At 39.3% G+C, this 12,539-nt stretch overlaps 2 protein-coding genes across 3 annotated transcripts in view; one reads left to right on the top strand and one right to left on the bottom strand.

Moving 5' to 3' along the window:
- LOC127625863 (tudor domain-containing protein 3-like) overlaps window positions 1–12,539 on the top strand; it is a 636,076-nt gene that overhangs the window by 224,463 nt on the left and 399,074 nt on the right. The gene's annotated exons all lie outside the window — the stretch shown is intronic.
- LOC127625858 (spectrin beta chain, non-erythrocytic 1-like) overlaps window positions 1–12,539 on the bottom strand; it is a 108,285-nt gene that overhangs the window by 59,928 nt on the left and 35,818 nt on the right. Inside the window, exon 1 of one of the 2 annotated variants that reach the window (XM_052101274.1) lies at window positions 1,926–2,506. The exons of the other annotated variant lie outside the window; for it this stretch is intronic. Coding sequence (XP_051957234.1) covers window positions 1,926–2,040 — 115 coding nt within the window. The 5' untranslated portion in view covers window positions 2,041–2,506. Of the gene's footprint in view, window positions 1–1,925; window positions 2,507–12,539 lie in introns of those variants that run through there. 2 annotated transcript variants of the gene reach the window in all.

Here is a 12,539-nt window from a genome sequence, read left to right as displayed (position 1 = left end):
AAAAGTCAGCGTCAAAGATCAGCTGGATGCAGCTTTAGCAAGTAAACTTTGTGTGGAAAAGAAGCTTGCAGTTTTATTTGTTTAGACTATGAAGTTCGTCCCTGGGCTTGGACAATAGCGCAAGAAGCATTCCAATAATCTGTCATTTATCTTGGCTAATCGGTATTGTCTTGAGGTTTGAAGAATGTTTTCTTGTGTAGTCGGTATTAATTTGTTAGGGGGAATAATACTATGCAGAGGTTCCTGCCTTTGAAGCAGCAAATATTCTTAACTTTTTTTATATTCTTAATCAAAGCAACATACCTGAGCAACAAATAGTACATTTCAGTATGACAGCAAATAAAATAATTAAATGCATAAGCTAAAGCCATTTTGAACCTCTTTAGTTGTCTATTTCAGAAGTATATACCACAGATTAACTGCTTGCCTGAAATGTTTCAAGTATTTTGCAGAGCAGGATGATGTAGGCAAGGCGGTTTATCTCAGCCTTACCATATTAAGTTATTTAACCAGCCTGGCATGAAGCATAATCACTCAAGCAATGATACATCACAGTTTAAAGGTTACGTTTACTTCATAAAGTTGATTAGTGATGTGGGGCAGGGCCAGCCTGGATTACTGATTAGCAACATGCAAACAGACTGCAATACATTCATAGAAAAACCAACAATACTCCATCCATCAATTTACATTTATGCATTTGTCAGACGCTTTTATCCAAAGCGACTTACAGAGCCATTATTACAGGGACAATCCCCCCGGAGCAACCTGGAGTTAAGTGCCTTGCTCAAGGACACAATGGTGGTGGCTGTGGGGATCGAACCAGCAACCTTCTGATTACCAGTTTACCAGTTATGTGGTTTAGACCACTACACCACCACTCCACTACACTCATCCATCCATCTACTAACAATTGTTTCCTACTAATCATATTTCTACCACTGTGGTATGCGTGGTTGACCATTCAAAATGTATATTTGGGTTATGAAAACTTATGTAAAATCATGGGTCATACTTGAGCATTGGGGCCATCCAAACAAAACCAGAGCCCTACAAAAGACATTCACGATATAGTAACAACAAATAAAACAAAAACAAGTGTAAATGTGTGAAATTGCTGAGTGCGTGAAGTGCCAAAAACCTGGTTGTGTGTCTACTGATCAACCAAGGAGGCACCAAATCAGAAAAGACGCCACTAAGATACTGAAACATCATCTAAAACGCAATCATTGTAGCTGCTAAACCAGTTCCATAAATGAAAAGAAAATCTAAAGTGTACCATTAATAATAGTCAAGCAACAATCCAACTATTTTAACAATGAATAACAACAAAGGAGAGGTAGGCCTCACGTGGGTCTACTTAACCCCTTGGTCTATTTAAAAATTAAATGACGACAATCATTAGCAGATGCAATTTAAATGCATACCGAGCTATAAAAGAGCTGCAGTTTCAGCAACATTAAGAAACGTGCCACTATCACGGAGGTCAGCGAAACAAAACAGCCACTCCCACCATCCCGGGTTTTTCATTGTTGTCTATGACGACCCATTGAGGGTGAGCTGCCCCCATACTGACTTGGCTCCTGTGTCTTTGGGGTAGGGGGAGCAAAGCGCAAAGGTAGAATGTTTGCATGAAAAGCTTCTTTAATTTTTTGGGAGTTGTCCAAAATCCTTTGCACTAGTCCGGTCTGAAACTTACCCAAGACCCTTTCCACCACATATTGCCTTTCCACCACCCATTCCATGAGGATTAGTGATTGCAAAACAAACCCCTCTGTAGCTTCTTCTCTACATGTTCTTATCACAATATAGCAGAAAATCACAGCCGGGACAGAGTCGAGTCACAGGAACCTCATCAATTCTCCATCTTAGTGGACACCATACATAGCAACGCCTGTAAACAACTTCCTCCGGACACAACTTACCTTGTAGCTGCTTGAACCGCCCCTCAAGCTGGTTGTAGTTGAAGGCCACTTGAGCAGGGTAGCTCGGCTCCTGGTAGAAGCCCTCGGGACCCCCGGACGCCAACTCTACATCCATGATCCCTGACCAAGAGGAAAACTATTTCCAGATTCTGTACAACCTCCCAAGAAACCGTGGAAAAGGGACGAGACACACAGAAAAAACAGCGGGAAAGGGGGAGGAAAGATCCAAAAGGTTTTCTTGCCTTCCTTCACACTTTTCCCTCTGCAATGCAAGTTAAACGGAGAGATATCCAGTTGTGAAATGCAAGAACGCTCCAACCCAGTCCAAAGCTCTCAGTAAAGACGGGTCTGTCTTGGAGGAGAAACGCATGCTGCTGTCTCTCTGATTGTTCGTCTTCCCACTCTGTCCATTCAAAAGCAGCGTCTCCCACCGACCTCAAACACACTCGCCCCTCCTCCTGTCGTACAAGGGAGGGAAATGCTCACACTCCCACAAGACCTTACAGACTTGCTTAGTTAGAGGAAGGGGGCCAGTATGGGTTGACTGCAAAATGATTGCAACACTGTTTAATCTGCTTGAGATGAACAGACTGGCTCTTGGTCTGAAACGCAAGGAGTCAAAGGAAGGGTTTTATGAGACACCTTTAACAGAGCAGAGGAGGAGGGCCACAGGGTTGAAATTTCTTCAACGGTGCAGCCAATATGTTTGCAGATGATGTCACCACCTCATTACAATGAAAGAAGTGGAGGAGGAGACGGGTTGTACCAAGTCAGGGGGGGAGGGAAGTTGAGCAGGAAGTCACCTCATTTCCATGTATTGTTTTTTGGGTCATGAAAGACAGAGAGAAGTCAAGAAGACAAAATATGGAGTGCCATTCTTGGAATGTCGGAGCAGCTTTTTTCCTGTCTAAAATCTGGTGTGCAACCATCCAAGTTGTAGTACTCCACCCCTCCTCCTGTTTTTCCCTTTTGTCCATCTGCTTGCAAGGTGAAGAGAGCCTTCAACAAATGAATGCAGACTTTGAACTACTTCTCAATGTTTGAGTATTGAATTGCATTGCCCCGCAAAACAAATATCTGCTAATTCGCACTCAGGAATATCACACGTTTGTGTCAGAAGTAGTAAAGAAGCTTGGCTTTTAAGAGCTACTTCTTGAGGAATTCACAAAGAAAAACTTCAAGACTTCAGACATAATAGCAAGTCACTCCTGTCTGCTTTCTTTTATGGGTCTTAAACATGATAAAAAGCAGGATTACACAAATCTCCTTGGAGATGAATTAAAAGATACTCAAGGATGATGGGAAGTTATGGGCATTTTAGGATTGCTTTAAGGAGAATGCTGCACTGATATGGTACATGAAACAAATAATAAATGTGTATCAAATAATAAAAACGTTGGTCATCCGTTCACAAGAGTATTGCCCACAATATACAATAATTTATAGTTGTTTATTGCAGCAGATTAGATTCATCATTTCGCAATGTTTCTTCTTTATAAGAATGACACCAACAAAGCATTTTGAAATGTTTATAAATATCTGAAACTACCCAGAATACTTTAGCCACCATCTAGCAATGCCCTAGAAACCACTCAGAACACCCTAGCATTGCAACATGCTAAAGTTAAAACCACTTAGAACACCTTAGAAACTGCATGGCAACATGCTAAAAACCTCTCAGATCACCTTAGCAACCACATGGCAACATGCTTAAAACCACTCAGAACACCCTAGCAACCGCAAAGCATCATGCTAAAGTAAAAACCTCGTGGCAGCATTTTAAAAACTAGAGGTAAGCCGCTACATCGGTTTTACCAATTAATCAGTGCCGATAGTTGCTTTTTGCAGCTATTGGTTATCTGCAAAAATCTGGCGATAGTTGCTGTTTTTCATCATTTAGTAATTTCAAAATTAGAGTCCCCATTGTGTTTCAGGCTGGTTTATACTTAAAAGATCCACGTTGCCTGAAAATCGATTTCTGTAAAAAAAAAAATGAAATAATAAAAAAAACTGCATCTGGGATTTTATTTATTTTGGACTCTTTGTCTTTGCCTGCCATAATAATGAAAGATTCAGATTATTATTATTATTATTATTATTATTATTATTATTATCATTATATTAATTAATTTTAAAAACTACTGGCTGATTAATCGGTTATCATCCTTTCCCAACACCTTACTTATCATATCGGCAAAATCCACTATTGGTCGACTTCTATTGTGTATGATTGCTTAGGTAGTTGCTAGGGTGTTTTGGATGGTTGCTGGGGGTTGCTTACTGGGCCAAGTGAAAAGTCCATTCCTAAGACTGGTAAGGAGTTGGTGCGGTGTTGAGTATTCGAGATTTTGGTTTTACCAATTAAACGATGAAGATAGTTGCTTTAGGAACTATTGGTTATTGGTGAAAATCTGTCAATGGTTGCCGATATTTTTTTCATAATTTAGTCAAATCAAAATAAGTGTCCCCTAAAATACATCTATAATACACTGTGTACACAAAATAGTTACACGTAGGAACTTCAGGACAAAAACATTCCCATTTATCCACAGAAAATCATGAATTCTATGATATTATGGTTTCATTATGGATCCCTGGCTTCAAAATTTTATTTTTTTATATTTTCCACCAGATGGCGCCATTTTTCTCATGTTTAGCCTATGGAGCAAATACAAGCTTTTTTCCAATTTCTTTTTGGTGTATTATAGAGCACTGCAGGACAATTTAATAAATGATACAGCTAAAATTGTGTGGGTGTGTTGGTACGGATGTCAGAGTGTGTTTTTGTGTGTGTGTGTGTGTGTGTGTGTGTATGTACAAAACAACAGTGGCATTATGTAAATAAACTGGCATTTAAAGGGTTAAAATCTAAAAATACATCAGGACTGATGTTGATTATAAAATCTAAGTCAGTAAATGTGTAAAATAATATTAATATATAATATTTTTAAGGCAGTTTTTTGATGCAGACATTTTTGTCCTCCAAGGTAGTTTTTATTTTTTATATGACAACACACAAAAAATAATAATGCATCAAAATCAATGATGTAGCTAATCATTGACATATCACAGAATGTAATAATCCACAAAACAATTTTCCCTTAGCTTTTAGTATATTGAAAATTATTCATTTTTTGTGTTTTTTTACTACTATTGCACTACCATTGTTTTCATGGTCATTTAGACAAGTATCACGGTGGTATTATGGTATTCCTGGAAGTATCTTGAAGAACCATGTAAGTATCATTGCATATGAATTTCAGTACCATGGTATTACCATCTGACACCATAACTGTACCACAGCACCATCCACAGTACTTTATTGCAGGGGTGATATCCTATTTTCCCCTCTCCACAAGGCAGCATTCTGGCCGAACCATGAGATAAACTATAATGTGAGCGATGTGTCCCATAATCATGTATTTCCAAATTAAACAACGTTTAATTATTCATCTGAGAACATCTACAGAGGGACTGGGGCTTGAGGGTGGTATGGTTGTTAAGGGCACAACTGGGGCCCAATGAGAGGGATATTTGTGCAGAAACACAGTCGGTTGTGTCATTGTGAAGTCACAAGATGCCCACGTGTCCTGGACTGCCCCAGGAAAAACAGCACTCTCAATTTCCCCCATCTACTCTGCTGCTGTCGGTCACAACTGAATTGGATTCGAGGAGATCAAAATCATCGCTCACACCGTGATGAACAGCATGCAGAGTTCTGTCCTATCCTCCCTGCTGTGGACAGACAATTAGGGATGGGACACTTCCCGGAAGACTTTGCTAAAGTGATCGGAAAAACAAAAGGAGTCATTTAAAGAATTAAATGAAGAGACATTTTTAGGAAATCAGAATGGGAGTTTTGTAGCTTTTAGTCCCTGCCTTAGTCCTTATATTGTATTTTTTAAACTATGTGCTATTAGCCACCACTGCCTTTAAACAAAAGGGGAAAAAAGAAAGAAATCAAACAAAATGACTCTGAAAGATTCTGAAAGCTTACATCGATTTCGAAAGAGATCCCTTTTTTCAAAACTGAATAAATGAATAATAAACTATTGTTAACATGCTGCATTTTTTAAAGGGACAGTTCACCTAAAAATTGTAATTCTCTCATCATTTACTCACCCTCATGCCATCCCAGATGTGTGTGACTTTCTTTCTTCTGCAGGACACAAATGAAGATTTTTTGAAAAATATCTCAGCTCTGTAAGTCCATAGAATGCAAGTGAATGGTGACCAAATCTCCAAAAGCTTCAAAAAGAGATCATGTCAGCATTAAAGTGATCTATATGACTCCAGTGGTTTAATCCATGTCTTCTAAAGCAATTTAGTTAGTTTTGGATGAGAAAAGACCAAAATGTAACATGATTTCAAGCTCGATTACACTTCCTATAGCGCCATCTAGCGCTCTGCACATGCGTCAAGTGCAAGGAAGCGTAATCGAGCTTGAAAATCATGATCGTGCCTAGAGACTGCAATGACAAGATGTACAGTAAAAAAAAAAAAAGAAGTTGCATTTTGGTCTTTTCTCACCCAAAACCAACTGGATTGCTTCAGAAGACATGGATTAAACCACTGGAGTCTCATGGATTACTTTAATGCTGACTTCAGGTGCTTTTTTGAGCTTTTAGAGTTCTGGTCACCATTCACTTGCATTGTATGGACCTACAGAGCTTGCCTTCGTTTGCGTTCAGCAGAAGAAAGTCACTCATCTTGGATGGCATGAGTGTGAATAAATGAACTTTCCCTTTAAGAGCCGTTCTAATCAATACCAGTGTTTCTTCATGAATAAGGTGTTACTTGATATTTTGGAAAATGTAGTACAAACTATGAACAACCATGAGGTGTAGGCAACAACATGAACACTATTTTTCCTAGAAATGCTTTTCAGATGTGTTGTTTTTTACTCTGCGGTATAAATGTATGCAACTGTGGTTGTTTCTGTTGGCGCCGAGACAAAAGCTTCTTTGGCAAGCCAGTGAAGAAGCAATTTTCAGTAAAATTTGACATGATGCTCCAATGTGATCTTAAAATAACGGACTTGCGCAATCTTAGAATTCCAATGGGAACCAGTGTAACTCAAGTCAATGGCACTTGTTTGATACTGAGCTGAAATATGCGGAATTCAGCAAAGAGAATCCATTTCACCCATGATCATCATGACTGGATAGTGTGTATTACTAAGTACGAAAATGATCTAATGGTTTTGGAAAACCTGGAACGTGGTGCCATTTTACAAAAGCAGGAAAGCAAGGCGAGATGAAGGACAGGGGGTTTGTGGGTGTTTCCTTTGTATTATGAGATGAACAACAATACAAACATTTCAGGACATTTCATAATTTAAACATAATCCCTAATGCTTCAGTTGTGCATCTAATGTGTCTTGCAGAATGACCAAAAAAAACAAAAAAACATTTAAGTGGTCATTTGCATATTAATTTGTTTACCGGAGCATAATTAAAAAATTGTAGAACAAGCAGGATCCTGCTGTGGGAGTGAAACAGAATAAAAGGTTTTTTTAAGACCCAAGACAGCGCACGGACACACAGTCACTTGAGCAGACCAACAAGCAGCTCATTTATTTTTCACAATGCAGGTCAATAATTTAAACACTTGCGTTTCATTGGTGGAACTCTAGTACACTGCTCCACAAACCAATACTTGACATAACCCTGAGTGTGTGTGTGTGTGTGTGTGTGTGTGTGTGTGTATGTGTGTGTAGGAAACTAAGCAACTGAGGGGGCCTAATTAAATATTCATGACTGCAGCATTAATTTTAGACCTGAAACCAAATGTCTGATACAGTAAAGAAGAATAAAGACCAATACAAAAGACACGTAACACTTGAGTCCAACTTTTTGCAAGCAATTGTGACAAGCATTTAAACAAATAATGTGGCAGCACTGATAAAAGATGCCAATACTCTGGTAAGCTAATTTGAAATGTAACATGGATGGATGGATAAGATCTATCTCTCTATATCTATCTATCTAAAATTATGACTGCATATGACTATGAAAGCTGGTGTCTATGGGATTTTATGAACTCCATAAACTCGGTCTAAAATGTATCACATGTGAAATATTGTGTCAAAACCAATCCATGATCAATCTGACACACATTCATGTTCGGAGAAAAGACATCAGTGTTCCAGGGATCTTCTCCTAACTCAATTAAGTGGGTGGTTTTCCCTGGGCCAGGGGGTGATGGGGTGGTTTGCATGTCATAACACTGGCCAATCTCATCCTAAAGGATGGTCTACATTAGTGTGGAATGCCGGGGGGGGGCGTATCAGACCTGTGGGAGCTACCATTGCAAACCATTTTGACATCAGACAGACAGTCTAAAGATACCAAAGTAAGAGAATGAGAATTCTGAGGAGGAGCCATTTGTTTCATGCCGTTAGTGTGTAATTACTGCGCCTCTAGTGACACCAAATGGAATTGCAATTTTTTTTATATAATAATAATTAGTTTGAAAGATACATACTTATCAACCTTCAAATGAACAATGCACGCAAATTCACTTATTAAAGCAAAAATGAAACAACATTGGCGACCCATTTTACTACTCATTTACATAACGACAATTGAATGATTACATTTAAAATCTAATCCCAATTCTTCTTCTTCTGCCAAAAGTTGGGCATGTTATTTGTACCACACTGTTTGTCATACATCCATGATTGAAGTGTCAAATAAACTGGCTTGCTGAGGAGAGGTGAGCAATTGGGCATACAATGTTCACCGGGTGGTTGAAAAAAAAAAAACATTTACTAAATATTGAAAAAGGAGGACTCATATCTCCGGAACAGAAAATCCTACAGACACTTGAAGCAGTAAAGCACATTTAGTGACAGTAGCAACCACCCACCACACCCTAGCAACCACCTAGCAACACCCTAGCAACCACTCAGAACCCCATATCTCGCCACCAGAACATTGAAGAGACATGGTAATGGACTCTTTTTACATAGGAAAATAAGGAAAGTTTTGTGACACCCTAGCAACCACCCAATGCATCTACCTAGCAACCATTCAGAACATCATATCTTGGCATTAGAACATCGTAGAGACACCTGAGGCAGTAAAGGCTCATGTATACTTAATTTTTCTGTGCTCCAGATTGTCTCGCACACAGACGAGTGCTCAGCCTTTCAAAGTATACTCTTTTGATCACAAGCAATACAAACACATTCAACGCATGCACACTACGACAACTCTGTGATGCTCTTTTAGTACACTTAACGGCGGGTCATACGCCGACAATTGTGTACAGGCAGTCTACATTTAAAAAAAATCTGAGCCACATGGAGGCATCCCTTGCAGACAGTACTGATGACGAAATCACGCATACAGTAGGCATTCCGATCAGCAACACGGACAACCAAAGTATACTTTGGCTTTTAGGCATGTTAAGTGACACAGTCGCATCCTAGCAAGCTCCCAGAACACCATATCTCGGCATCAAAATATCAAAGAGACATGGTAATGGAATATTTTGACTTGGGGCAGTAAGGCAAGTTGTGTGACACTCTAGCAACCACCCAAAACACCCTAGCAACACATCCATCCAGCAATACCATAGCAACCCACCAGAACACCATATCTTGGCACCAGAACATCATAGACACATGTGGGTGGGCTCTTTTGATTTGGGGCAGTGAGGCCAGTTTTGTGACACCTTAGCAACCACCCACTACACCCTCAAAACCCTAGCAATGCCCTAGCAACCACCTAGAACACCATATCTCTGCACCAGAACATCGTAAAGACATGTGGGTGGGCTCTTTTTACTTGGGGAAGTATACTGAGGGGCTTGGTAGGCCATTTTGGCAGCAAGTTAATCTTGAGAAAATGTTGTTTGCTACTATTGCTATAACCTTAAATTAACGGTAACTGTTGACTACAACTCCCAAACTAAAGAAACAAAAAAACCCTGCCCTCTGCCTCTTTTTCTCTCTCTTTCTCAACATTCTAGCCATTCTGGAATGTTTTGGACAATTAACCTTCTCGGCCTGTATTTCTTCTTCCAAGATGATGGTGCAAATGTGAGAGAGAGACAGAAAGAGAGAATGAGAGAGAGAGGGTGGCATATGCTCAACTGCTCAGGAATGCAGGAAAACAGAATCACGTGATATTTAGGATGCTTGCTGGAATCCTGGGGGCATTTTTTACAACTCCAGAGATGTGTTGTGGGTTTTGACAACAAGAGAGAGAGGAAGAGATTCAATGTTTCTATTACATGCTCATTCTTCTTTACCCCTACATACAAAAAAAAAAAGGACTCGCCATTTTTTTTTAAGGTCATCACTTTGAGCGCAACTTCCCTGGGAGAATAGAAGCCCTCCCTCGGCCAGCACATTTTAAGTGCTCTTCTCAGCTGTGGGACGTGCTCATATACAACATCACACCTCTGTAAACACAGCAACTCACGGCGCTAACAAAAACACGGTGTTTAGAGAATGTGATGAAAAACAGAAGTGATAAATATGCTACTGTCATCCACAGTATTACAGGAATAAATTGATGGAAATGGATGGAAAAAATACAAAACTTCAGGGTGGTAGTGTTATGATCCCAGTAATTAAAGTTTGAGACCCATTAGGTAGTCAAAACAAACAGTTGGGAAGTTTTCTTAAGGACATATTGCTTTTACACATAAGTAGGCCATTTATTCCAACAGGATTTTAAAAATGGTCTGTAACCACAAAATAGGGGTAGGCAGTTTGGCCAAAACCTTATGGTGATAAGAGTAATTTTATATACTGGAAACGTCTATACTGTTAACGTATATTCTGCTATGTATGCTACACTATGGTTATTTCAGCCAAATCAGTGCAAGAACTGTGTTACAAAATTTGAATATTTCTGTTGATTATAGTCTTTTCACACCATCACTTCACAGTCTTGCACATTCCTATTCGCCAAACACCCTGTCAGAGCTTTCTATAGTGTAAAAGTGCCCTAAAATGTGTATTTAGTTCACGTATATAGTGTATCCAGGAAACCCCTCGTAATTGTTTACAGTGAATCAGCTTCGATAGGAAATGATTTAAAATGCCATACATGAATAAAGCATTGCTTATCTAAGTATATTGATTTTATTTAACACGTTTAGCTTCCTGTAGAACACACAAAAGCAGCGGCCACAAAATATCCAGAGTTTCGCTGTGCGCTTGAGGGTTTTTGCTGTGAATTTGAAATGGTGTGGGAGCTTTGGAAGGAGCAAAATAAGTGTGAACTTACACCCACTTTCTTTCTCCAAAGCGCCCGATGCGGCTCTCCTACACACAAAATGACTGCATGTTCATGTGTGAGTGGGCTTCACATTATGAAGCACTAGATACAGCTATTAAAGCCTAAAAAATGCTAAATTTTAGATTACAAAAATCACTCCAATATCAATTGCCCCTCTCGTCGTTTTCAACTACAGCAGGGTTTGTAGGGACTTAAACGTGTTTTAAAGCTCAAAAGAAGGTCTGTTAATCTGCCTGAACCAACCGCAATATGCCAACTGACTTAATCTAACCTTGAGCTAACAGGAGCAAATGAGGATAAATGAGGGGGATCACTGTATCGATACTATACAGATATTCTAATGTCAAGAATCTATACATTTAGTTTCATATTTCACATCAATATTTTAGGCTGAAAAAATGGAGCACCAGGTTTGGCATTAGGTAAAACAAATACTCAATTATAATAAAGGTGTGTGTGTTTGGGCGCTATATTGGTACTGTACCGATATTCTAACATGAAGAATTCATATTTTTATTTATATGTCTAACATTAATTATTTGGATGAAAAAAAAAAAGAGCGTAAGGTCAAAAACACTCAATGAGGATATACAGTGCCCTTTACTATACGTTCACACAGAAGCGGCGAGAGCGTCAAAATTCGCTCTGGCTGCCCTGCCTTCGACACTCAAGGACGCTCTGACGTAGTTGAAATAGGCGGCAACGTTTGTTCAGAATGCTTTGTTTTGTGAACTATATTTAAAGGGGCCGCAATTTAAACATCCAGACATGTCGACCATTTACTTTTTGCCGACCGATCACAAGTAGCGTATATCCTCATGAACTCTTTAAAATGTGAAAATATGAAATCGATCGATGACAGAAAGTAATTTATAGTTGTTTGTTATCAAAATAAAATACATTTGTAATAATAACTGTGGTCTTAGTCATATATTACAGGGAAACCCATCACGGCAATAATCAGTTTCTCCTCCATTTTATCTTCGGAACGAATGTTTGGTGGGAACCAAAGTTTACACGGTTGTGTTCTCTAGACTTCGCTAGAGCAGAGCACTTCTATATTCCAGTAGGTTGCCGCCGAACCGCGTCATAGCTCATTACCATAATGTTGACTGCACTTGAACTTCCATCTGACGTCCACACCGCCCAAGACTCGCCGCACCGCTTCTCGCCGGCGAGAGACGCTGGCTGTCATTGAAAATGAATGACTTCCGGTCGATTTGACGCTCTCGCCGCCTCTGGTGTGAACGTACGGTTAGAGATGGGGAACGCTATATCGGTACTGTACCGATATTACAATATCAATAATAAAAATGTTTTGTTATATATCTAACATTAATTATTTGGATGAGACAAA

Source organism: Xyrauchen texanus, chromosome 32, assembly GCF_025860055.1.
Source record: "Xyrauchen texanus isolate HMW12.3.18 chromosome 32, RBS_HiC_50CHRs, whole genome shotgun sequence".
NCBI classification, from domain to species: domain Eukaryota; kingdom Metazoa; phylum Chordata; class Actinopteri; order Cypriniformes; family Catostomidae; genus Xyrauchen; species Xyrauchen texanus.
This window is presented reverse-complemented; position numbering and strand designations above follow the sequence as displayed.